Source organism: Scyliorhinus torazame, chromosome 18 (genome assembly GCF_047496885.1).
Source record: "Scyliorhinus torazame isolate Kashiwa2021f chromosome 18, sScyTor2.1, whole genome shotgun sequence".
NCBI lineage: Eukaryota > Metazoa > Chordata > Chondrichthyes > Carcharhiniformes > Scyliorhinidae > Scyliorhinus > Scyliorhinus torazame.
This window is the reverse complement of record NC_092724.1, coordinates 142,042,634-142,068,568: the sequence shown is the minus strand read 5'-3', so window position 1 is coordinate 142,068,568 and position 25,935 is coordinate 142,042,634. Positions and strand designations below refer to the sequence as shown.

At 47.7% G+C, this 25,935-nt stretch overlaps 1 protein-coding gene and 1 long non-coding RNA gene across 3 annotated transcripts in view; one reads left to right on the top strand and one right to left on the bottom strand.

Moving 5' to 3' along the window:
• Positions 1 to 17,179, top strand: part of sirt7 (sirtuin 7) — a 41,485-nt gene extending 24,306 nt beyond the window's left edge. The window contains exons 7-11 of one of the 2 annotated variants that reach the window (XM_072483524.1): positions 6,550 to 6,786; positions 9,828 to 9,908; positions 11,701 to 11,807; positions 13,498 to 13,616; positions 17,027 to 17,179. In XM_072483524.1, coding sequence (XP_072339625.1) covers positions 6,550 to 6,786; positions 9,828 to 9,908; positions 11,701 to 11,807; positions 13,498 to 13,616; positions 17,027 to 17,076 — 594 coding nt within the window. In that variant the 3' untranslated portion in view covers positions 17,077 to 17,179. Of the gene's footprint in view, positions 1 to 6,549; positions 6,787 to 9,827; positions 9,909 to 11,700; positions 11,808 to 13,497 lie in introns of both variants that reach the window. The other variant, XM_072483525.1, reaches the window with a different exon arrangement.
• LOC140395575 (uncharacterized) lies at positions 874 to 25,873 on the bottom strand. The gene is made up of 2 exons (XR_011936238.1): positions 25,740 to 25,873; positions 874 to 1,178 (listed from the first exon to the last, which is right to left on the bottom strand). It is a non-coding gene; the product is annotated as an uncharacterized lncRNA (long non-coding RNA).
• Between the last annotated feature and the right edge of the window lie 62 nt (positions 25,874 to 25,935).

Genomic DNA, 25,935 nt, shown 5'->3' with positions numbered 1-25,935 from the left:
AATATTTGATGGAATTTCTTTTCCAAATGCGTCCATATAAACGTACTTCCATATCACGGTTGATTTCCCCCTTTGTAACACTGAGCAATGAAACCAGTTCTAATTGATGTGATTAAGATCAACTAATTTAGCAAACTGAGATTGAACTAAGGACCTTTCTGGTCCATATGATTCAGCTATTTACTGAAAGAAATGATTATGCTTTTGAGGCACAAAGTCAAAATTTAACAATGCAAGAGTTCAAAATAATTTGTTTCCCCAGTTTTTGTTTCCTCTTTTTCTTAGAAGAGGAAGTTAGAAGCAGGAATGTCCGGGGCGTAGTTCAAAGGACAATGCAAAAAGTGGTTCTTAACCTAGAATTGCACAATTGACCCAAGTTAACTACAGTATGAAACATCAAGGGGTTTCCGCATTATAGACACAGATTGAGAAGGCTGCTGCTCTTAGGAGGTGAAAACGAAGAAACTTTTTGAGGTCTCAAAATTATGAAGGGATTTGATAAAGCGGGTGTGGACAAATGTTTTGCTCTTGTGGATGATTCCAAAACAAGGAAGTATAAATGTATGATAGCCAGATCAAATCAAGAAATTTGAAAGAATTTATTTGCACAGAGTATGGTAATAATGCTGAACTTCTGCTACATGGAGTGGCTGAAGCAAAAAGCTTCATGATTCTGTAACGCATTAAAAGTGAGGCTTAATACATAAGGGAGAAGGATAAAAAAGATGTTGGGTACAAGGTATGAGTCAGTTCTTGTCTATAAATTCCGGGTTATATAGTTGGACTGAAAGCCTGTTACTGTGCTGGAAATTCTATGTACTAGAATTACACTCGTCTTTGACTGTAAAGTAAAAAGCTACAATAACAAAAACATTATAACTATAGTAGTTTTATTGACCAAAGAGATAATGTTTCAACACATTGCACTGTGAAATGATGGAATCACATGTGGTGAGCTCTTGATTTCTGCCCTGCCGCTGTCAGCGGCATGGTAACACTGTTGCTTCATAGCGCCAGGGACCCGGGTTTGATTCCCGCCTTGGGTCACGATCTGTGTGGAGTCTGCACTTCCTCCCTGTATCTTCATGGGTTTCCTCCGGGTGCTCCGGTTTCCCCTCAAGTCCCGAAAGACATGCTTGTTAGGTGAATTGGACATTCTGAATTCTCCCTCTGTATACCTGAAAAGGTGCCATAGTGTAAAGACTAGGGGATTTCCACAGTAACTTCATTTCAGTGTTAGCGCAAGTCTACTTGTGACACTAATAAAGATTATTATTATTGTGAGCAGTTACCAAGTGAGTTCAGGTACCTTCCCACACTAAAGTTTACACAGAACTATCAGTCCTTCTCTAAATTAGTGACCGGGTTGTTTTAAGAGTGCTAGTGTCCTGTAATGTTGAAATGATCTCTCCAATAAAATTGTTTCTTTCCCCCCCTGATGTCAGTACATCTAATGGTTAATTACTGTCAGCATGGGGCTTCCGGTTGCGGCTACGCTGAGCTAAGTCGCACGTTCGGCAGCTCCCGCCAGAAACGGACTTTTGGGCTCTTTTGAGGGGCCCCAGCGGCATTTGTTCGATGGTTCCCAGTGTGGGAAGGTGACAGTACGATTTCCCCGGCACTGTATGGATTGGACCGGGACTGGAGCGGTGAAAAAAGTAATTCTGGTGCAGCGAAAAGTGCAAGGGAGGAAAGCCAAGATAGCGGCGGGTGGAGACCAGGCAGTGTGGGCGCAAGAGCAGCAGGAGTTTCTCAAGCGCTGCTTCACGGAATTGAAAGCAGAGCTGCTGGAACCGATGAAGGTTTCGATCGACAAGCTGGTTGAGACCAAGAAGGCCCAAGGGGCGGCGATCCGGGAGGTGCGGCAGAAGGCCTCTGAGAATGAGGACGAGAGGCCTGGAGGTGAAGGTGGAGGCGCACGAGGTGCTGCATAAGAAATGGCAGGAGAAGTTTGAGGACATGATGAATCGGTCGAGGAGGAAGAATCTGCGGATTCTGGGTCTCCCGGAGGGAGTGGAGGGGTCGGATACTGGAGCATATGTGGTCAGGATGCTGAACACTTTGATGGGCGCGGGTGCCTTCCCGATACCCCTGGGGTTGGATGGGGCCCACCGAGTCCTGGCAAGGAGGCCCAAGTCTAACGAGCCGCCGCGGGCGGTATTGGTGCGGTTCCACCGCTTGGTGGACAGGGAGTGTGTCCTAAGATGGGCAAAAAGGGACAGGAGGTGGGGAGAGACTACCGCACTGGGGGGTCGATGGAGTGGCCGGGGTCAGCAGGAGTCAGCTGACTTATGGGAGTGCTATGGGGGGAGCAACGCAGCTAGGGAGGGACCTAGCTGGGGGAGAGGGGGGACCTAGCTGAGGGAGAGGGGGGAACTGGGTTGCTGCTGCATTGGCCAAAGGTGAGCTGGAGCTCGGAGAGAGAGTCGGGGCGGGGGTCTGCCACTGGGGGTGGCTGGCCTCGAAAAGGGGATGGCTAATCGGCGGGGCCGGGGGTCGGGGGGGGGGGGGGGGGGGGGGGCGGGGGTAGCTGATCAGGCTGATAACTTGGAATGTGAGAGGCCTGAACGGGCCGGTCAAGAGGGCCCGTGTGTTTGTGCACCTGAAAGGACTGAAGGCAGATGTGGTTATGCTCCAGGAGACTCATTTGAGGGTGGCAGATCAGGTTCGACTGAGAAAGGGGTGGGTAGGGCAGGTTTTCCACTCTGGGTTGGACGCAAAGAATCGAGGGGTGGCGATTTTGGTGGGGAAGCGGATGTCGTTTGAGACGCTGACCATCGTGGCAGGCAATGGAGGTAGGTATGTGATGGTGAGTGATAAGCTGCAGGGAGTGCGGGTGGTATTAGTGAATGTATATGCCTCGAATTGCAATGATGCCGGATTTATGCGGCGCATGTTGGGCCGGATTCCAGACCTGGAGGCAGGGAGTTTGATAATGGGGGTGGGGGGGACACTTCAACACGGTACTGGATCCAACATTGGACTGCTCGAGGTCCAGGACGGGTAAGAAGCCGGCGGCGGCCAAGGTGCTGAGGGGGTTTATGGACCAGATGGGAGGAGTGGACCCATGGAGGTTTGCCAGGCCGGGGGCCAGGGAATTTTCTTTTTTTCCCCATGTCCATAAAGCCTACTCCCGGATAGACTTCTTCGTTATGAGCAGGGCACTAATTCCGAAGGTGGAGGGCACGGAGTATTCGGCCATAGCCATCTCAGACCATGTCTCGCATTGGGTGGAGCTAGGGGAGGAGAGGGACCAGCGCCTGCTGTGGCGCCTGGATGTGGGCTTGCTGGCGGATGAGGTGGTGAGCGGGCGGATCCGGGGGTGTTTTGAAAGCTATCTAGAGGCTAACGATAATGGGGAGGTGCAGGTGGGGGTGGTCTGGGAGGCGGTGATAAGGGGAGAGCTAATCTCCACGAGGGCCCACAACGACGAGAAGGAGAGGAGAGGGAGGGAGAAATTGGTGGGGGAGATTTTAAGGGTGGATAGGAAGTATGCAGAGGTCCCCAAGGAGGGACTACTCAAGGAGCGACGAAGCATCCAGGCCGAGTTCGATCTGTTGACCACCAAGAAGGCAGAGGTGCAGTGGAGGAAAGCGCAAGTGGCGGTGTATGAGTACGGGGAGAAGGCTAGCCGGATGTTGGCACACCAGCTTCGGAAGCGGGAGGCAGCGAGGGAGATTGGGGGAGTTGTGGATAAAGGAGGGAACATGGTGCGGAGTGCGGTGGGAATAAATGGGGTATTTAGAGACTTTTAGGAGGGGCTGTATAGGTCTGAGCCCCCGACGGAGGAGGGGGGGGAATGCATGATTTTTGGATCGGCTGAGGTTCCCGAGGGTGGACGAGGAGCAGGTGGCTGGGCTTGGGGCACCGGTAGGGCTGGAGGAGCTGACTAAGGGGCTGGGGAGTATGCAGGCACTGGGGCCAGATGGGTTCCCGGTGGAATTTTACCGGAAGAACATGGAACTGCTGGGCCCTCTATTAGTGAGGACTTTCAATGAGGCGAGGGAGGGGGGGCCCTACCCCCGACGATGTCCAGAGCGCTGATCTCGCTGATCTTGAAGCGGGACAAGGACCCATTGCAGTGTGGGTCGTATAAGCCAATCTCTCTCCTCAACGTGGACACAAAGCTGTTAGCGAAGGTGTTGGCTACCAGAATTGAGGACTGTGTACCGGGGGTGATTCACGAGGACCAGACGGGTTTTGATAAGGGAAGGGAGCTGAATGCCAATGTGCGGAGGCTCGTCAACGTAATCATGATGCCTGCAGTGGAGGGGGAGGCGGAGATAGTGGCGGCGATGGACGCGGCGAAGGCCTTCGATAAGGTGGAGTGGTGGTACCTCTGGGAAGTGTTGAGGAGGTTTTGGTTCGGGGAGGGGTTCATTAGTTGGGTTAGGCTACTTTACGAAGCCCCGGTGGCGGGTGTGGCCACGAATCGGAGGAGGTCGGAATACTTTTGGCTGCACCGGGGGACGAGGCAGGGGTGCCCCCTATCCCCCTTGCTATTTGCATTGGCAATTGAGCCTTTGGCTATGGCTCTAAGGGAGACCAGGAACTGGAGGGGGCTGGTCCGGGGCCGGGGGGGGGGGGGAGAGGGGAGAGGAACACTGGGTTTCGTTGTATACCGATGACCTGTTGCTGTATGTGGCGGACCCAGTGGGGGGGATGCCTGAGGTGATGCGGATCCTCAGGGAGTTTGGGGACTTTTCCGGGTCTAAGCTCAACGTGGGGAAGAGTGAGCTCTTTGTGGTACACCCAGGGGACCAGGGAAGGGGGATAGACAAGCTTCCACTGAAGAGGGCAGAAAGGAGTTTTCGGTACCTGGGGATCCGGATGGCCAGGAGCTGGGGGGCCCTACACAGCTCAATTTGATGCGACTGGTGGAGCAGATGGAGGAGGAGTTTAAAAGGTGGGATATGCTGCCACTCTCCCTGGCGGGTAGGGCGCCGTCGGTGAAAATTACGGTGCTCCCGAGGTTCCTTTTTGTATTCCAGTGCCTCTCCATCCTGATTCCTAAGGCCTTTTTTTAAGCGGGTCAGTAGGAGCATCATGGGATTCGTGTGGGCGAAAAAGACCCCGAGGGTGAGAAGGGTGTTTCTGGAGCGGAGTAGGGACAGCGGAGGGTTAGCGTTGCCTAATCTGTGTGGGTATTACTGGGCTGCCAATGATACGCAAGTGGGTAATGGAGGGGCAGGGGGCGGCGTGGAAGAGGCTGGAGATGGCATCCTGTGTGGGCACGAGTCTGGGAGCGCTGGTGACAGCACCGCTGCCGCTCCCGCCGACTAGGTACACCACGGGTCCGGTGGTGGCGGCGTCTTTGAAAATTTGGGGGCAGTGGAGGCGCCACGGGTGAGGTAGAGGCTTCGGTTTGGTCCCCGATCCGGGAGAACCATGGGTTCGTCCCGGGGAGAATGGATAGAGGGTTCCTGAGCTGGCACAGGGCAGGAATTAGAAGGATGGGTAACATGCTTTTAGATGGGACGTTTGCGAGCCTTGGGGCGCTGGAGGAATAATTTGGGCTCCCCCCCCCCCCCCCCCCCCCCCCGGAAATGCCTTCAGGTACATGCAGGTAAGGGCGTTTGTAAGACGGTAGGTGAGGGAGTTCCCGCTGCTTCCAGCACTCAGGATCCAGGATAGGATGCTCTCGGGAGTGTGGGTTGGAGACGGCAGGGTCTCAGCGATCTACCAGGAGATGCAGGAGGAGGAGGAGACCTTGGTGGAGGAGCTAAAGGGTAAATTGGAGGAGGAGCTTGGGGAGGAGATAGACGAGGGTACGCGGGCGGACGCCCTGGGTAGGGTTAATTCTTCCTCTTGTGCCATGCTTAGCCTGATACAATGCAAGGTTCTTCACAGAGCGCGTATGACAGGGGCAAGGCTGAGCAGCTTCTTTGGGGTGGAAGACAGGTGTGGGAGGTGCTCGGGGAGCCCAGCAAATCATACCCATATGTTCTGGGCGTGCCGAGCGCTGGATGGGTTCTGGAGGGGCATTGCGAGGACAATGTCTAAGGTGGTGAACACCCGGGTTAAGCCGAGCTGGGGGTTAGCATTATTTGGGGTATCGGACGAGCCGGCAGTGCAGGAGGCGAAAGAGGCCGGTATTCTGGCCTTTGCGTCCCTGGTAGCCCGGCGGAGGATTCTGCTACAGTGGAAAGATGCGAGGCCCCCCGAGCGTGGAAGCCTGGATCAGCGACATGGCAGGGTTCATTAAATTGGAGAGGGTAAAATTTGCCTTGAGAGGGTCTGTGCAAGGGTTCTTCAGGCGGTGGCAACCGTTCCTAGACTTTCTTGCGGGGTGTCAGGAGATGGTCAGCAGCATCCCAGAGGTGGGGGGGATGTACTTTGTGTTTTCTACTGTGTTTATTACTGCTTAATGGGGGGGTTTGTATTTTGGGGGAATTCGTGATGTAGTTGTAAAATGTTTATTTATGTGTTTTTTGTTTTTTTTCTGTAAGGGTTGTTGAAAATATGTAAAAATTTGAATAAAAATACTTCTTTAAAAAAAAAAATTACTGTCAGCATTTCACTTCATTATGGTGATGTGGATTTTCACAGGTTTGCACATATTGCTCTCCTAACCGAGAATATGTTCGTCTGTTTGATGTCACTGAACGCACATCGCTACACAGACACAATACTGGAAGGAAGTGCCACAAGTGTGGCAGTGAGCTGAGAGACACAATTGTGCACTTTGGGGAAAAGGGAACACTGGAGCAGCCACTGAACTGGAAAGCAGCAGCTGAGGCGGCCAGGAAAGCTGATGTCATCATTTGTCTGGGATCCAGTTTAAAGGTTAAGCATTGTTTTCCAGAAACTTCCTTTGTCATTTCGGATACTGAATGGACTTTGGATGCTTTTGAAGCAGTCATGCCACACCCGCTTGTTAATTTTGTGTAACTAAGAATTTCTAGCAATTTCTTGTGTAGCTGGCTATAAAAGATACGTTATGAATCCGGGACCATGGAATCCACAGTAATCTCTTTTTAATTCACAATTATTAACCTTTTAAAAATGGTGTTAAATGATTTCATCGTTTGAGAACAGGACCTCTCAATTCTTGTATCTAAAGGCTAGGAAGCAATGTTCTGTATGGTTGTAATAGTATCCCAAGAAATTGAAAACAAACTTTATATATAAAGCTTAATTTTGTGTTGGTGCAGAAACATTACTGACTACAGAATCCTTTTATTTACTGCTCCCTGATATTGAAATGTTCATCATTTTTTTTTGCACTCTTATAAGTGGGCAATATCATTGCTAAGGATTACAATCTTTTTCACCTTTTTCCCTCCCTTTTGGCAGCAGTCACTTCCAGATTAGTTGCAGATTGAAACACCTCGCTTCAACAGTATGCAGATGGAGAATCTGAGAACAGTACCATATACCACCTTTCATTTTCGAACACTGACCATCTTTGTGGTCTTGTGTCCAAACTGTTTCAATGAGCACAATCCGACATATCAGATCCAATATCCAAAGCTACTCTGTTTCAACATTTGGAGAACGAGTACATTGGATGTTCGTTGGGCATGTTTGGATTTTGGCAGTTTCTGCCAGTTTGCCTTGCTGACCCGTTAGTTGTTGAAACTGCCTCTTCCATTATGTAAATATTTTCTTATTTCTATTTACGTCCAATTTGAATGATTCTTAGAATCATAGAATTTACAGTGCAGGAGGAGGCCATTCGGTCCATTGAACCTGCACTGACCCTTGGAAAGAGCACCCTACTTAAGCCCACATCTCCATCCTATTAAACTGAGTTTTAAAAAAAATATTTTTATTCAAGGCTTTTCAACAAAATATAGAATACAAAATATCAAAAGAACCACCAAAGAGCATCAGATGACCCTACATCAACCCATCCACCAACCCCAGCCCCTCTGTCACTGACCCTCAATGACGTTCCGCCTTACCCCTTCCGAAAGTGTGTCCCCCCCCCCCATGCTGACCAGTCAATCCTCCTTGAAGAAAACGATGAACGGTTTCCACCTCCGAGTGAACCCTTCTACCGACTCCCGAGTCCCTCCAACATAGCAGGATCCGTCTCTGGAGGTCTGTCAGGGAGGCAAAGGCCAATACATTGGTCTCTCTTACTCTCTCTCTCTCTCTCTCTCTCTCTCTCTCTCCACACCTATCCTCCACCCCCTCAAAAAAAACTTCTCATGCTTGCCACCGTCATGTGGGCCCTTTAAACCCGATGAGGCTTAACCTCGCACATGACGAGGATACATTCACCCTCCGCACCCTCACCCCCACCACCTCTCGCAACTGCTCCTCCTATTTGCGCCTGACATCCTCCACCAGGGCACCCTCTCACTCCTATCACTTCCTTGTAATTATCCAACACCTTCCCCTCCCCTATTTTGTCCTCCGACAGCAGCTTATCTTGCAACACCGGAGGCAGCAACCCTGGGAAAGACAGCACCTCTCTCTTCACAAAATCCTGAATCTGCAGGAACGTAAACCCATTCCCTTTGGGCAACTCAATTCCTCCCAACTCCTCCAGTCCTGCAAATTTGCCCCCTATAAACAATTCCTGAATTACTCAATCTCCGCCTGACGCCAACCTCGGAACCTCACATCCAGTCTCGCCGGCACAACCTATGTTTATCGAAAATAGACGGCCACAACGACATATCCTAAGTGCTGCCTACAATGTCCCCATACCCTCAAAAGCTGACACCACCACTGGACGAACTGAATACCTGGCTGGCGAGAACGGCAGAGGCGCCAATAACAAAGCCCCCAAGCACGTCCCCTTACACGTTGCTGCCTCCACCCGTCCCCAAACCGACCTGTCCTCCATGGGCCATTTCCTCACCATCGCAATGTTTGCAGCAATAATTTATCAAATTCGGCAATGCCAGCCATCCTCCCTTGCTCCCTCTCCAGAAAAGCCCGCTGCACCTGCAGGGCCTGCCCCGCCCACACAAACCCCGAGATGAACCCATTAACTTTCCTCAAAAATGACTTCGGGACAAAGATAGTGAGTTTCTGAAACACAACAGAAACCTAGGCAGCACTGTCATTTTTACTGTCTGCACTCGCCCAGCCAGCAACAACGGCAAAACATCCCACCTAAAATCCACCTTCATTCCCTCTACCAATTGAGCCAAGTTCCACCTTATGCAGCCGGGCCCAGCTCTGCGCCAACTGGATACCGAGGTATCTAAAGTTTGACCCCACCACCCTAATTGGCAACTCCCCTAACCTCCTTTCCTGTCCCCCTCGCATCGATTGGGAACACCTTACTCTTTCCCATATTCAATTTGTATCCCAAAAACCAGGCAAATTCTCCCATAATCCCCCCATGCTGTTCCAACGGGTCCAAAATATCTCTGCATACAGCGAAACCCTATGCCCGCTCAATCCCTCTCCATGCCCTAAGTGCCATGCCAAGGCTAAAAGCAGCAGGCATCCCTGTCTCGTCGCACAGTGCTACCCAAAGTACTCCCAAGTTCACTCAGTTTATCCGCACACTTGCCACTGGCACCTTATACAGCAACCCCACCCAATCCACAATAGCTTGGCATCAACATTCAACAACTATATTGGGCAGTATGACCCACACTGCCCCGGGTCCTTATCCTTTTGAAGAATCAGGGAGATAGAAGCCTGCGATAAAGTCGGAGGTAGGTTTCCCCCCTCTCCTTTGCCTCATTATACACCCTCACCAGCACAGGCCCCAGCTCCACTCCAAAATTCTTCAAAAACTCCACTGGGAACCTGTCCAGACCAAGGACCTTTCCCTATTCTGCCTGAGTTCTTGAATTAAAATGTGAGCAAGTTCCATCAAATTATTTTCATTTAAAACAACACTTTCCTTCTTGCAGGTTCTTAAAAAGTATGCATGTCTTTGGTGCATGAGCAGGGTACCTCACAAAAGGCCAAAGCTGTACATAGTAAACCTACAGGTAAGAACCAGGTTTTTCTTTATTCATTCTTGTGATGTGGGGGTCAGTGCATAAAGCAGTTTACGAGTCTATTACGTTGGTGTGGGACTTGTCTCTCATTGTAGATAGGACTGGATAGGGACAGCAGGTTTATTTCCCTATGTATAATCAGTAGCAAACCAAAGCTGAGTGAGGCTTTTGTTTTACTGAAAAAAGATTTCCAAGCTTGGCTTTTCAAAAACATGCTGATGTGACAATTGCTTTATGCTTCAAGACTGGTTATATTCCCACTGCTATAGTTGAAATTGTAAATGAGCCTCAAGACCCAGGAACCTGGAATCCAGTTATACGTGAAATGAAATCTATCAGCAATAAATGATTTCTTTGGTACATTTATTTTATCAATGGGTTAAAAAATCAACTATATCGGCTTCGATGAATTAAAATTTTGACTTTCATACATGGTGAGTCTAACTTCCTCTTGAGGACCCTTGAGGTGGCTTGTATTGGCGGCGCGGTAGCACAGTGGTTAGCACTGCTGCTTCACAGTGCCAGGGACCCGGGTTCGATTCCCGGCTTGGGTCACTGTCTGTGCGGAGTTTGCACGTTCTCCCCGTGCCTGCGTGGGTTTGCTCCGGGTGCTCCGATTTCTTCCCACAAGTCCCAAAAGGCGTACTTGTTAGGTGAATTGGACATTCTGAATTCTCCCTCCGTGTACCCGAACAGGTGTCGGAATGTGGTGACTCGGTGATTTTCACTTAATGTAAGCCTACTTGTGACACTAATAAAGATTATTATTATTATTGTGTTGAGGTAACAAAGCAAAATTCCCTGGTTGAAAGGATAAAGTAGGCTTTGTGATTAATCATCGTTTTTGTAGGTTAAGCATAGTAGCTTTAAGCAATAGACTATATTAATGTCTGAATCCAATCCTGTTTGTTTTTACACCTGCAAGTTTCATTTTGTTGATTACATTTAATGCTATTATCACAAACAAATTGGTGGACCCAGTTGTGCTAACAGCATCATCTCTAGTATTTCATTCAGATCTGAAGAAGAGTCATATGGATGCAAAGCGTTAACTCTGTTTCTCTCTCCACAGACGCTGCCAAATCTGCTGGGTTTTTCCACCATTTTCTGTTTGATTTCAGATTTCCAGAATCCGCAGTATTTTGTTTTTAATCCCCTGCTCCATCTCCTATTTTCAATGCCCATTTGGGAAAAATTGCATGATATGTAACTTTGCTGCCCTGCTATATTCTGAGGTGAATTTCAAGGCACACAACTCTTAATAATGCCTTTGGCACTATCAGACTTCTTGAACAGCTTTAATATCGGCTTCCTGTGCTCCAACCTACATGAACTCCAGTCATCTGAACTCCAGCACTTGCACCCTGACCAGCTGAAAAGCTACCTGTCAATCTCCATTATCTCTCAGTGGGCCAGTTTCAAAGTTTTCACATCGGTCCAGGGTCCTGCTCATTTCAGTTTTGAAATCTCCGATCCTATGCTAAAGTCTGCACTCTCCATTCTTCCAACTCTGGTCCAATGTGCATTCACCTCACCTTCTATTCTATCTTTGGTGACAGAACCTGTAGCTATCCCTCGCCCTGCCAATCCCACCCTCTGATCCAAAACTCCATTCTAAATTCTCTGTCTTGCTCCACGAAACAGCACCATCTGGTGTCTCCCAAGACCTCTTTCCTGGCTTATACTGCCCAACAACTTTGCACCATCTTGGGATGTTTTTCGATTTTAAAGCCAGTGAATCAGTGTAAATTGTAATTTGTTGCTTCCTCCTTATCCTCTGCAGTGGACACCAAAGGATTTTGTAGCTACACTGAAGATCCATGCAAAATGTGATGATGTCATGCAACTGCTATTGGAAGAACTTCACCTTGACATTCCACACTATGACAGGTATAGGTGCCGTAGTGGTATTGTCACTGAACAAGTAAACGGGAGGCCCAGGACAATGTTCTTGACAGATGGTGAAATTTGAATTAAAATGTCGAATGATGACCATGAAAATTATTATTGATAACTCATCTGGTTCATTAACGTCCTTTAAGGAAGGCAATTTGCCGTCCTTACTCCATGTGACTCAAGATCTACGGCAATGTGGTTGACTCTTAAATGCCCTCTGAAATGGCCTAGCAAGTCACTCAAAGTGCAATTATGGATGGGCAACAGCCAGCGATGCCCACATCCCAAGAATTTAATTTAGCTGCTTCTCTCCTGCCCTCCAGTCCTCCTTTAACTTCTTGCTCCTTATAAAAGGGCAGCACAGTAGCATTGTGGATAGCACAATTGCTTCACAGCTCCAGGGTCCTAGGTTCGATTCCGGCTTGGGTCACTGTCTGTGCGGAGTCTGCACATCCTCCCCGTGTGTGCGTGGGTTTCCTCCGGGTGCTCCGGTTTCCTCCCACAGTCCAAAGATGTGCAGGTTAGGTGGATTGGCCATGATAAATTGCCGTTAGTGTCCAAAATTGCCCTTAGTGTTGGGTAGGGTTACTGGGTTGGGTGGGGTTACTGGGTTATGGGGATAGGGTGGAGGTGTGGACCTTGGGTAGGGCGCTCTTTCCAAGAGCCGGTGCAGACTCGATGGGCTGAATGGCCTCCTGTACTGTAAATTCTATGAAAATAAATTCTATGAAAATCTTCCACCCACAAAATCTGTGCTATTGGCTGTCTGATGTATTCTGAACTTTATCTATTTATGGTGTTGCCGTTTCCAATCTTTGACCTCCAGCTTTACAACACCATGTCCCTCCAACTCCGGCCATATTCCACCTTCCATTTTCCAACACAACTCAAAATAATCAATAAAGATCAACATTAGAGTGAGAGGGACAGGATCTGTTTGTTTGCCTCACTTGCAATCTCTTGATGTTCTCTCACTCACCCCACTGAGTGGTTGCAGTTATGTGTTGGTATGTGGGGGCAAGTGGGAATCCTGAGACTGAGTGAGCGAGACATGCACATGTTTCCCATGCTCTCACAGAGTAACAGCACAGCCTGGGGAAACATTTACCACCCTATCTTTACCAGTTGAACTTTGTCAGAACAGGTGGCTTTTTTGCTGAATATTTCCAGCATTTTATTTTTTTGGCATTTGTTGGTGAATTATACTTATTGACAATAGATTACAAAATGTTTATCCATTAAGATTAAGTGGGCAGCACGGTAGCACAGTGGTTAACACAGTTGCTTCGCCGCTCCAGGGTCCCAGGTTCGATTCCCGGCTTGGGTCACTGTCTCAGCAGAGCCTGCACGTTCTCCCCGTGTCTGCATGGGTTTCCTCCCGGCTGCTCCAGTTTCCTCCCACAGTTCAAAGATGCGCAGGTTAGGTGGATTGGCTCTGCTAAATTGCCCGTAAGTGTCCAAAAAAGTCTAGGTGGGGTTACGGGGATATGGCGGAGGTGTGAGGATAGGGTGGAGGTATGGAATTGGATTGGGTGGAGGTATGGGATTGGATAGGGTGCTCGTTCCAAGGGCCGTGCAGACTCGATGGGCTGTATGGCCTCCTTCCACACTGTAAATTCTATGAAAATGCTATGAAAAAATAATATCTCAATGACTTTTACTGTGATGCCTGATTCTCATTAAGGTCCAAAGATCCTATTTTCAGCCTCGCTACTCAGCTGAGACCAGGTGAAGAAGACAGTCATAGTCGCAAACTTCTAAGCAAGGACAGTCCAGGAGGTGTTGGTTCCGCTGTCTCCGGAGGTTGGTATGGAAAAGGTTGTGCAAAAGGTAGAAGAAAGAAGAAAATCTAAACTGGGAATGCCGATTGTCATTGTTTACATTTTCTAATTTTAAATTTTCCTTCCTTTCCCTTGTAATCCCCGTAACCTTGGGGAAGGAGCAGAGCCAGTGGCAGATTTCTGCAAAGCCTGATGCCAATACTGCTTGATTCGGATTCATTAGGCTGTGCTGGCTGCATGACTAGGAGTTCTATTTTGCATATTAGGTTGGTCCAGAACACCATCCTGTTCCCTACTGGCTTGTGATTTGAGCTAGCATGTTAGTGTGTGTTCTCCGGGTACCACAGTGTAAATTGGACCACCAAATTTCAAACGTTTTAAACTTTGTGGGCTGATTTAAAATCATGTGACACTTGAAATTTGGCCAATAAATGCTTTGTATGAGCTACAGCAAACATGTCCCTTTCATGGCTTAAATCAGGGCGAGGGGAAGGATTTTGTCATAAAGGCATTGGCAGGCAACTAAATACGATTTGGATCCACTTACTACCAGTAAAAAAAAAAATCTTCCCGATGCACCCCTTATTGCTGTATGGAGAGTGAAGCAAAGTATCTGGTTAAAAAAGTTAATCTTTCACCATCTATTTAAGGAAGTTTAGTTTCAAAGTACACACTCTGGGTATGCCTTTATTTTTTAACAAATAAATTTAGAGTACCAATTATTTTTTTTCCAATTCAGGGGCAATTTAGTGTGGCCAATCCACCTACCCTACACATCTTTTGGGTTGGGGGGTGATACCCACGCAGACACTGGGAGAATGTGAAAACCTGGGGCCGGGATTGAACCTGGGACCTCGGCTCCGTGAGGCAGCAATGCTAACCACTGCGCCACCGCGCCGCCTTTGGGTATGCTTTTATTGCTGGTTATTGCATCCTGCTCCTGGTTTCCTGCAATGGAATACAAGACAAGAGAACAGGCAGTTATTGCCAGTTTTCCATTCATTATGATGTTGAAAATGATCTCCCTTCAAAGCCCAATGGAAAGTAGTGGAGACAAGTCTGTAGCCAGTGAATCTCTCAATAATTTTCTAATGTACACCATTAAACCTATGCCCAAGAACCAATGTGGACCAAGTGGATATTCTAGATCACTTTCTGTAACTTTTTCTTTGATAACGCAGATAATTTGAAAAGCCTGTCACCAAACTGGTTTTGTGACTTCCTGTTAAATCGGCCGAATGATTCGTATGAAAATGCAAAGAAAGTTCCAGTGACATCAAACCTTGAGATTAAATGCAGAAGTGGTAGTTGTGTACTAAAATAGCTTTTGCAAGTATTTGTTTGTGCCAAAATTCAGTGAAATTTTTAAATTTCAATTTTGTCTGCCGAACAGCCACTTTCCATCTTCAGTAATGGCATCAAAGCTGATAAAGCAGTGAGCTTGTCCAGCTCTGGTGGTGCTCTGAAAGGTTTAACTTACATTTTGAAAAAGTTAGAGAAACCACAGAAGAAAATAAAGCTTTTGACTATATTTTGCACTAGGAACTATTCAATTTACAATGCCATTTTTATGTCTTTTGTTTACTTATATTGCGTATTTGGACTACTTGAAGAATTTTCAAAACCACCTCTTGTGAACAGGGATTTTTCTAATGATTGGTTGCTTTTCTAGATTTACTACTCTTGCTCATTGTTGGAAGCCTCTAATATATTGTTTTCCAGTTCATTGTACGACTGCAAGCTAGGCTACCGATGGATTGATCCTGAAACAATCTCGCCGTTATCTACATGTTTAATTACTACTTATCAGGGAGTCTGCCCGACCTGAATATAATCCATAGTTTTTTTTCTACTCCGTTTCCCAATGTACCCAAATATGCCATCTGGCTGTAAACTATATGCATTAGGCATACTGTAACGTGAGCTCCACCTATTAATTAGCAAAGGTTTTAAAGAATATTAATGTAGATAACGTCCTATGGAACGGAGGGGAATGGCTATAATCCTTGTGCAAATGTTCCAGTTATGCAATTTGCTGATACTGGACCATAGTTCTAAATGTGAAAGACGGGCTCTTTAAGGGAAAGACAAGAATTCCGAAACTTCAGTTGCTTCGCATGCATGCAAAAAGACTGACCGGTATGTGATAGAGTCCAACTGTGTCATTGTCTGGAGACCATGTCATTAACTGAGTTTGTTCCCAAAGGAACTTCTAGCCTCTTCCATGCTATTCAAAATCCTCATGCACCTTCTTCAGGTACCATGCATGGTTAGGGACGTTGGACTCCTATTGGATTTTCTTTGAATATGCTTGGCAAAGTACTGCAGAGGTTTGCTATTGTCTTCTGCGGTATGGCTGAGCAGAAAACTCACTCACTTACCATCTGCTGTTAGATGTAGCAGAAGGATTTACCATCTGATAATCAACCTGTTTGGCCACGTTATAAACGTACCTTTTGTGACCATACAAGTCCTGAAATGGACTTGAACCTAGAACTTCTGGGCTAGAGATAGGGTCGCTACCCACTATTCAACAAGACCTCCTTTGTTCTAAATCACAAATGTTTTTTTTTTAAAAAAAGTGTTTTGGGATCAATCTACCAGCCTTAAGACAACACGGAGTATTGTGGCTTGTTTTTAATACAACTTAAATTAGTTTTAACACCAAAACCATGTGAAGACATGTATAAAAACGGGTATTTTTTTAGTTGTAAAATAGATTGTGTTTGTATCCTGACAGTTAATGAGCGAATTGAGTGTTAGTATCCTGAAAGAGAATGAATGGATTAAATGGTAAAACAAAAGCTAAAATACTGCAAATACTGGAAATCTGAAATAAAGGTAGTGGATTCAATGGTCGTGTCCTGACTGAGAGTTGGTGGGTGGATTGAGTGGCAGCATCAGATTAAGTGACAGATTCCGAGAATGTGTATTTTGTTAAGAGATGCTGCTGTTTTTATCTGAATCTGAGCTTTTGTTCTGTTTGAAAATTTTAAACATTCTGCAGTTCTAAACTCATGCTTGCATCTGAGTGAATTAAGCCCAGCGATGGCTTTTCAGGGTCAAAATTGAAAAAGAAAATTGACAGATGTGGGCACAGGGCTTGGACTTGCTTATAATAGTTTTTTTTTAAAATCCTGAACACTGTCTTATGCCACCTTTCGAATATTCTTGATGTTTTGCAATGTTATGTAATGTAAACAAGAAAAATTGTTCAGCTTTCCAGCAACATCAGCCTCCACTTTTAAACATGTAAAGAAAAAAGTGAGGTTCAAACATGTGGTTGTAAATTTAACACCTGGGTTGCTCTCTACTTGTGTGTCAGTGGTCATGTGATTGTCGCACATGTGCTGTGTTACACTTACACGGCAGATTATCCTTGTATCTCTGGCGTCCCAACAGAACTTTACATAATGGCATTTCATGTTACAGAATCAAGAAATCCTCTCTCATTACTGGAAGATGAAAACGCATACAATTGATGTGACATTAGTATAGAACAACCCTTCTGTTGTTGCACTTTATTTGTTGTCAATCGTATTACAATAAAACTGTAATTTTTTTAAATAAACAGTCCTAAATGGAGAGCCTGCTTTCTTATTGTTCAATCTAAATTATGTTATCACTAGTAAAGAAAAAGCTGCCGGATAATGATTTTTATGCCATTTTGTGCAATGATGTGAACCTTTTTCCAGAGATGCTTCCTCGATAGCGGGCTGTTGATGTTGGGCTGCCTGATGGGATTGACTCTTGGCAGGGTTCTAACATGTGCCTTGCTTTAGTTTTTCGTTTCCTGATTAAACTAACATTACCTGGCATTTTATAGTAGCTAGAAAGATGTCAGTAAGAATTGACCTGTGCATTCAGCATCAGACCTGGATGCAGAGCCACAGACATTGAGGGAGAAAATAAGTTATTCATAATTATCTAGAGCAACGGCTTTCCAACTTTTTTCAGGCGATCCACTTATGTTTCACCCACCCGACCCAATAGATTGCAGGCTATTCACCAGAAGCCCAGGCATTCTGTTCAGACCTACCATTAGTGCTGCTCTATCTTGTTGTGGACGTGGTGGAGCAGCTAACATTCTTTATGGCAGATTCAGATGGCAAAATGATCCATGGGTTATATACAGCTCGTCATTGCAGCTGTAGCATAAAAAATGTGTGAATCACCTTACTCGAAAGGGAACAAAAATTAAGTTGGAGGAGCTGGGGGAGAAATATGGGTTGGGACAGGGGGAGTTGTTTAGATATATGCAGGTCCAAAGTTTTTTGCCAGGCAGGAGGTACAGAGCTTTCCGATTGCACTGGCCCCCACACGGAAGAGATATTGACAGCAGGGTGATTGGAGAAAGGGATAGTTTTGGTGATTTATGGGGTTATTCTGGGGGAAGGTGAGGTATTACTGGATGGGATTAAGGCGAAGAGTTGGGGGAGGGGTTGTGATGTGAGGTGCTACAGAGGGTGAATGCAACTTCATGCGCAAGGTTGGGACTGATACAGTTGAAGGTGGTGTATAGGGTGCAACTCGAGGGCGAGGATGAGCTGACTTTTTGAAGTGGGGGGGGGTTTTGCAAATCATCATATATTTTGGTCCTGCCCAAAACTGAAAGGGTATTGGAGGGAGGTTTGTTACGGCAATCTCAAGGGTGGTGCATGTGAGACTCGAACCGGGTCCCCAAGAAGCCATATTTGGGGCATCGGATCGGCCAGTGTTGGAAGTGGGTGTGGAGGCAGATGTCTTGGCCTTCGCCGTGCTGATTGCCCGAGGCCAGATTCTGTTGGGGTGGAGGTCGACTTCTCCGCCCTGGTTGTGACCTGCTGGAGTTCCTAACACGAGCGAAAGTAAAGTTGGAGTTGAGGGGCAGGATGGAAGGGTTTTACAATTCATGGGCCTTGTTCATAATGCATTTTCATGAATAGGCTGACATCAAACATTGGGGTGGGGGGGGTTTGGAATGTATAAATTAATGATTTTTCATTGGTGTTTTGTATTCAAAATGTTGGGAGCAGTTTGAGGGTGGGTGGGAAAAGGGGATTGTTGGCTAGGGGATTGCCATTGTATTTGTTATTGTTAATTATTTGTTGTTGTAAATATGATGAATGTGAAAAAGGAGAATAAAACATTTTTTTTAAAAGAAAGGGAACATTGGCGCCAATTGCAGGGCGCGCTGACCTGTTTATTGCCTCACGTGGTCATACTGTGTACCGCAGAGAGAATATGGCCGGATTCTCCGACCCTGCGCCGGGTCAGAGAATCACGTCACGCCACCCTGGCGCCGGCTCGCCGATTCTCGGGTCCCGCGGGATCGCTGCCCCGCCGGTCATGGGCCGTTGAAAGCAGCCCCCCCCCGGGCGATTCCCGGGGGCCGGCACGGAGTCGGGAACCCACGCGCATGCGCGGAATCATGCTGGCCATGACGCGCCAGCTGGAGCTGCGGGGACCACTCCGGCACCGACCTAGCCCCTTAGGAAGGGGAGTATACCTGATGATCGAGGACCGTTGGCGCCGCTTTGCACACCGGCGTCAGAACTTGGCCGCGGGATTGGAGAATCCCGGCCCATGTATTTCAATTACCCGGAGAAGAAATATCAAGAAATCTTTGTGAAATCAATTTTGGCAACCCATGTTTTTACATGTCATGACCCCCACTCTGAAAACCACTGAAGTGGAGGTATTTATAGGAAAATGTTCTCCCATTAATTGTTGAATTTAAAAAAATTTGTAACTCAGGAGAGCAAAAGACTTCAGGGGCATAAACAATATTGAATGAGAAATGGCCATTTTGTCCATTAAGCTTGCTGCTTCTGTGGACCATGTGCCATTGACCCCAACGTGGATGCTATTTTTGATCTCCTGAGGGTAACTTACTTTAAAGCTCAATCTCCATCAGAAATCAGGGGAAAAATGTCCCCACGGCTGCACCATTAGCTCTGGCCAGCTGATGTCTACAAAGAAGACCCGATCTTGAATGTCAAACTGGGCTATGCTATGGAAGCAGGCGTTCAAGTCATGGTAACTTGCGTTCAAATTAATTAATAAAAATGGGATAAAATGTTTTGTTAATAATCATGAAGCTACTGCCATTCGGTCGGGCGGTAACCCATTTTACATACCATGGGGTGCAGGTGGCATGAGATTGAGGGGGGTGGGGGAGCTCCATAGATATAACTATCAGTTTGGTGGGGAGGGTGAAAGCAGATTTGACAAGATGGGATTGTCTTGTGTCGCTGGCAGGTCGGATGCAGGCAATTAAGATGACTTGCTGCGTTTTTTGTCATTTTTCAATGCCTGCCGATCTTTTTATCAAAGGCATTTTTTAAGGGAGTAGAAAAGATGATTACCTCGTTCATTTGGGGGGGGGGGGGGGGGGAGAAAATGCGGCTAGGATTAAGAAGGTGCTGTTGCAGAGAGGGTGACAGTCAGCGGGGGTTGGGTCTCCCAAATTTATTGTATTACTGGGAGGCAAATGCTGAGAATGAGGGGGGCTGGGTTAGAGGGGGTGACTCCCAGTGGGTTAGATTGGAGGGGGTATGGGTTGGAGGGGATATGCAGGGGGTCAGGGTTGAGGGCATTGGCAACAGCACCGCTCGCCATGCCCGGGGTGAAATATTCAGGGAGTCCAGTGGTAGTGGTGATGCTGAAGATCTGGAGGCAATTGCGCCAGCACTTTAGGTTGTGGGTGGGGTCAAGGGAAATGCCCATTCGAGGGAATCATAGATTCGAGCCAGGAAGGTGGGATGGGAATTTTAAAAGATGGGAGGAGAGGAGAGTTAGGGTATTAAAGGATTTGTTTCTGGGAGGCAGTTTTGCAAAGTTGGAGGAGCTGGGGGAAAAATATGGGTTGGGGCAGGGTGGAGATGTTTTGGGTCCGAAATTTTGCGAGGAAAGAGGTACAGAGCTTTCCGATGGCGCCAGCTCCCACACTGTTGGAAGAAAGATTGATGACGGGAATGTCGGCGATATGTGGGGTGATTCTGGGGGAAGATAAGGTATCGCTAGAGAGGATTAAGGCAAACTGGGAGTAAGAGTTGGGGGAGGATATTGATTAAAGGTCATGGTGTGAGGCGCTCCGGAGGGTGAATACGTCAACTTTGTGTGCGAGGTTAGGGCAGATACAGTTGAAGTTGGTGTATAGAGCGCACCTCAAGGGTGAGGATGAGCTGCCTTTGAGGGGGTGGAGGATGTTTGTGAATGGTGGTGGCGGTGGTGGGATGGGAGGGTTGGGGGCCACTAATCATGTTCATATGTTTTGGTCCTGTCCAAAACTAGAGGGGTATTGGGGAGATTTTTGAGATTTTTCCGGGTACAAGCTTAATATGGGGAAGAGCGAATTGTTCATAGTGCACCCGGGGGACTAGGAGAGGGAGATTGGTGAGCACACGCTAAAAAAGGCGGAGAGGAGTTTCAGGTACCTGGGGGTCCAGGTGGCTAGGAGCTGGGGGGCCCTACATAAGCTTAACTTCACGAGGCTGGTGGAGCAGATGGAGGAGGCGTTTAAGAGGTGGGACGTGCTGCCACTCTCCCTGGCGGGTAGAGTGCAGTCAGTTAAAATGACTGTGCTCCAGAGGTTTTTGTTCCTGTTCCAATGCCTCCCCATCCTGATCCCTTGGGCCTTCTTCAGGCGGGTTCACAGGAGCCTTATGATGTTTTTGTGGGTGCAGAAGACCCTGAGGGTGAGAAGGGTGTTCCTGGAGCGGTGCAGGGTTGGGGGGGGGGGGGGTTGGCGCTGCCTAACCTCTGTGGGTATTATTGGGCCGCCAACGTGGCAATGGTGCGTAAGTGGGGGATGAGGTGGCATGGAGATGGCGTCCTGTGTGGGCACGAGCCTGGGGGCGCTGGTGACGGCGCCGCTGCTGCTTCCTCAAACGAGGTACACCACAAGCCCGATGGTGGCGGCTACCCTCCAAATTTGGGGACAATGGAGGCGTCACGGGGGAGGTGGGGGCCTCGGTGTGGTCCCCGATTCGGGGGAACCACCGGTTTGTCCCGGGGAGGATGGACAGAGGGTTTCTGAGCTGGCACAGGGTAGGTATTAGAAGGATGGGGGACCTGTTTGTGGACGGGAAGTTCACGAGCCTGGGTGAGCTGGAGGAGATGTTTGGGCTCCCCCCGGGGAACACCTTCAGATATATGCAGGTAAGGGTGTTTGTTCGGCGGCAGGTGGTGGAGTTCCCACTGTTGCCGCCACGCGGGGTCCAGGACAGGGTGCTGTCGGGGGTGTGGGTTGGAGAGGGAAGGATCTCGGCAACGTATCAGGTGATGTAGGATGAGGAGGAAGCCTCGGTGGGGGAGCTAAAGGGTAAGTGGGAGGAAGAGTTGGGTGAGGAGATTGACAAGGAGATGTGGGCGGATGCCCTGGGGAGGGTGAACTCTTCCTCCTCTTGCGCGAGGCTCAGCCTCATACAATTTAAGGTGCTGCATAGGGCTCACATGACCGGGGCAAGGATAAGCCGGTTCTTTGGGAGCGAGGACAGGTGTGTTAGGTGCTCAGGGAGCCCAGCAAATCACACCCACATGTTCTGGGCCTGCCCAGCGCTGGAGGACTTTTGGAAGGGTGTAGCAGGGACGGTGTGGAGGGTGGTAGGTTCCAGGGTCAAGCCGGGCTGGGGGCTCGCAATATTTGGGGTGGCAGAGGAGCCGGGAGTGCAGGAGGCGAAAGAGGCCGGTATTCTGGCCTTTGCGTCCCTGGTAGCCCGGCGAAGGATACTTCTTCAGTGGAAAGATGCGAGGCCCCCAAGTGTGGAATCCTGGATCAGCGATATGGCGGGGTTTATTAAATTGGAGAGGGTGAAATCCGCCTTAAGGGGATCGGTACAAGGGTTCTTCAGGCGGTGGCAACCGTTCCTAGACTTCCTGGCAGAATGTTAGAAGATGGTCAGCAGCGGCAGCAACCTGGGGGGGGGGGGGGGGGGTTGGTTCGTTTTTCTTGAGTGGGTGTGTATTTTTGCCTTTGTGATGATGAAGACTGTTAATTTATTATTTATGTATATGGGCGGGGGGGGGGGGAGTTGTTCTTTTCTTTCTGTATTTTGTTGTTGATATTTTGTGAACATTTGAATCAAAATTTTTTTTTTTTTTATAAAACCATGTCTCCGTAATCCTGATTTATATCATACCTGTTTACATCTATTTGTGTGGCTAGTTCATCTGCTTTATTGTGACTGCTCCGCGCATTAAGCTCCTCTTTTTAGCATTACTCGTCCAGCTCCTATCTTTTCCACTGTGGCCGGGTTTGAACCTGGCCCCTTGGTTTCTCTGCCTATCACTTTTCTTATTCCCCTTAAATGTCCCTATCGTCCCTGCTTCCACTACCTCCTCCGGTAGTGAGTTCCAGGCACCCACTACCCTCTGCGTAAAAAACTTGCCTCGTACATCTACTCTAAACCTTGCCCCTCTCACCTTAAACCTATGCCCCCTGTAATTGACCCCTCTACCCTGGGGAAAAGCCTCTGACTATCCACTCTGTCTATGCCCCTCATAATTTTGTATACCTCTATCAGGTCGCCCCTCAACCTCCTTCGTTCCAGTGAGAACAAACCGAGTTTATTCAATCGCTCCTCATAGCTTATGCCCTCCATACCAGGCAACATTCTGGTAAATCTCTTCTGCACCCTCTCTAAAGCCTCCACATCCTTCTGGTAGTGTGGCGACCAGAATTGAACACTATACTCCAAGTGTGGCCTAACTAAGGTTCTATACAGCTGCAACATGACCTGCCAATTCTTATACTCAATGCCCCGGCCAATGAAGGCAAGCATGCCGTATGCCTTCTTGACTACCTTCTCCACCTGTGTTGCCCCTTTCAATGACCTGTGGACCTGTACTCCTAGATCTCTTTGACTTTCAGTACTCTTGAGGGTTCTACCATTCACTGTATATTCCCTACCTGCATTAGCCCTTCCAAAATGCATTACCTCACATTTGTCCGGATTAAACTCCATCTGCCATCTCTCCGCCCAAGTCTCCAGACAATCTAAATCCTGCTGTATCCTCAGACAGTCCTCATCGCTATCCGCAATTCCACCAACCTTTGTGTCGTCTGCAAACTTACTAATCAGACCAGTTACATTTTCCTCCAAATCATTTATATATACTACAAAGAGCAAAAGTCCCAGCACTGATCCCTGTGGAACACCACTGGTCACAGCCCTCCAATTAGAAAAGCATCCCTCCATTGCTACCCTCTGCCTTCTATGGCCTAGCCAGTTCTGTATCCACCTTGCCAGTTCACCCCTGATCCCGTGTGACTTCACCTTTTGTACTAGTCTACCATGAGGGACCTTGTCAAAGGCCTTACTGAAGTCCATATAGACAACATCTACTGCCCTACCTGCATCAATCATCTTAGTGACCTCCTCGAAAAACTCTATCAAGTTAGTGAGACACGACCTCCCCTTCACAAAACCGTGCTGCCTCTCACTAATACGTCCATTTGAAAGAATTTTGAAAACTCCAGCACATCAGCACACAAGGCAAGACTTAAACATTTGTAACCATTTTCAGCCAGTGGTGCCAAGTGCATGATCAATAACAGACTCCGCTTGGTCCCCATCTTCACAGATGTTAATCTTCAGACAATATTGTGCATAGCCTGTGATATCAAGAAATGGCTAAAAGCAATGGATACAATAAATGCTATGGGCCTTGACAAAAGTCTGATTGTAATACTGAAGACTTAGGCTCCAGAACCCGCCATGCCCTTAGCCAAGCTGTTCCAGTACAGCTACAACGCCTGGCATCTGTCTGACAATGTGGAGACTTTCCCCAATATGCCCTGTTCACAAAAAGCAGGATAAATCCAATCCAACCAATTATTGCCCCATAATGATGTCAGCAACAGTGCTATAAAACGGCATTTAGCATCCCGTTCACCTGTGCTCAGTTTGGGTTCTACCAGGACCACTCATCTCCTGACCTCATTATAGTCTTGGTCGAAACATGGATAAAATAACTGAATTCCAGAGGTGAGGAGAGGGCGATTGCCCTCGACCTGGCAGAATCTGACTGACTGACATCAAGGAGCCCCAGCAAAGATGAATTTAATGAGAATCAGGAGAACTGTCCACTGTTTAGAACCACAGCTAACACAAAGGTAAAGGGTTGTGGTTGTTAGAGGCCAATTATCTCAGCCCCAAGGCATTAATGTTGGAGTTCCTTCGACCAGTGTTCTGGGTCGAACCAGGATACTGATTCAGCTACTTCATCACTGATCTTCCCTCGAACATATCATAAATGAGGGATTTTCACTGATGATTGCAGTGTTTACGATCATTCACAGCGTCTCAGAAACTGAAGCAGTCCATGCCCACATGTCGTATCACATTCAGGCTTGGACAGACAGGTGCTGAATCTAACTATCCCTTAACATTCAATGGCATTACCATAACTGAATTCTCCGACCAGCAAGATCCTGGGGGTTACCAATGATCAGAAACTGAATTGGACTGGTCACTTGTTGGGTGGAACAGTGGTTAGCACTGCTGCCTCCGTGTCAGGGACCCAGGTTCGATTCCAACCTTGGATGACTGTGTGGAGTTTACACTTTCTCCCTGTGCCACGTGGGATTTTTCCGGATGCTCCAGATTCCTCCAACAGTCAAAGGATGTGCAGGTTAGGTGGATTGGCCATGCTAAATTGCCTGTTAAGTATCCAAAAGGTTGGGTGAGGTTATGGAGTTGGGCCTAGGTAGGTTACTCCTTTAGAGGGTTGGTACAAGACTTGATGGGCAGAATGGCCTCCTTTTGCACTGTAGGGATTCTATGATAATTACTGTAGCTGTAGAAACAGGTCAAAGGCTAGAAATCCTGAGGCGAGTAACTCACCTCCTTACTCTCCAAAGCCTGCCCACCATCTACAAAGCACAATTCAGGAATACTCTCCACTTGCCCCGATGAGGGCAGATCCAACAACACACAAGAAGCTCATGACAAAGCAGCCCGTGGATACCCCTTCCATAACCATTCAATTCCTCCACCACCGACAAACAATGGCAGCCGTGTGTACCACCTACAAGATACACTGTAGTAAGTCGCCAAGGTTCCTCAGGCAGCACCTTGCAAACCCACAACCATTTAGAAGAACAAGAGCAGCAGATATCTGGGAACACCACCACCTCGAGGTTCCCCTCCAATTCACTCACCATGAAGGTAGGGTAACGCTGGAAGAACCTCACGTGACACTTGGGTGATTGGGTGATTTTATATTTAGAATCTTGCGAAATTGATACACAAATGGAAGATCGGAAGTTTCCCCTTTTTTAAAAATGATGCCGATGCTTAAAAACAAACCCAGTCGAGTTCACAACTGCCAATCACACTGCAGCATGTCCTTGAGCT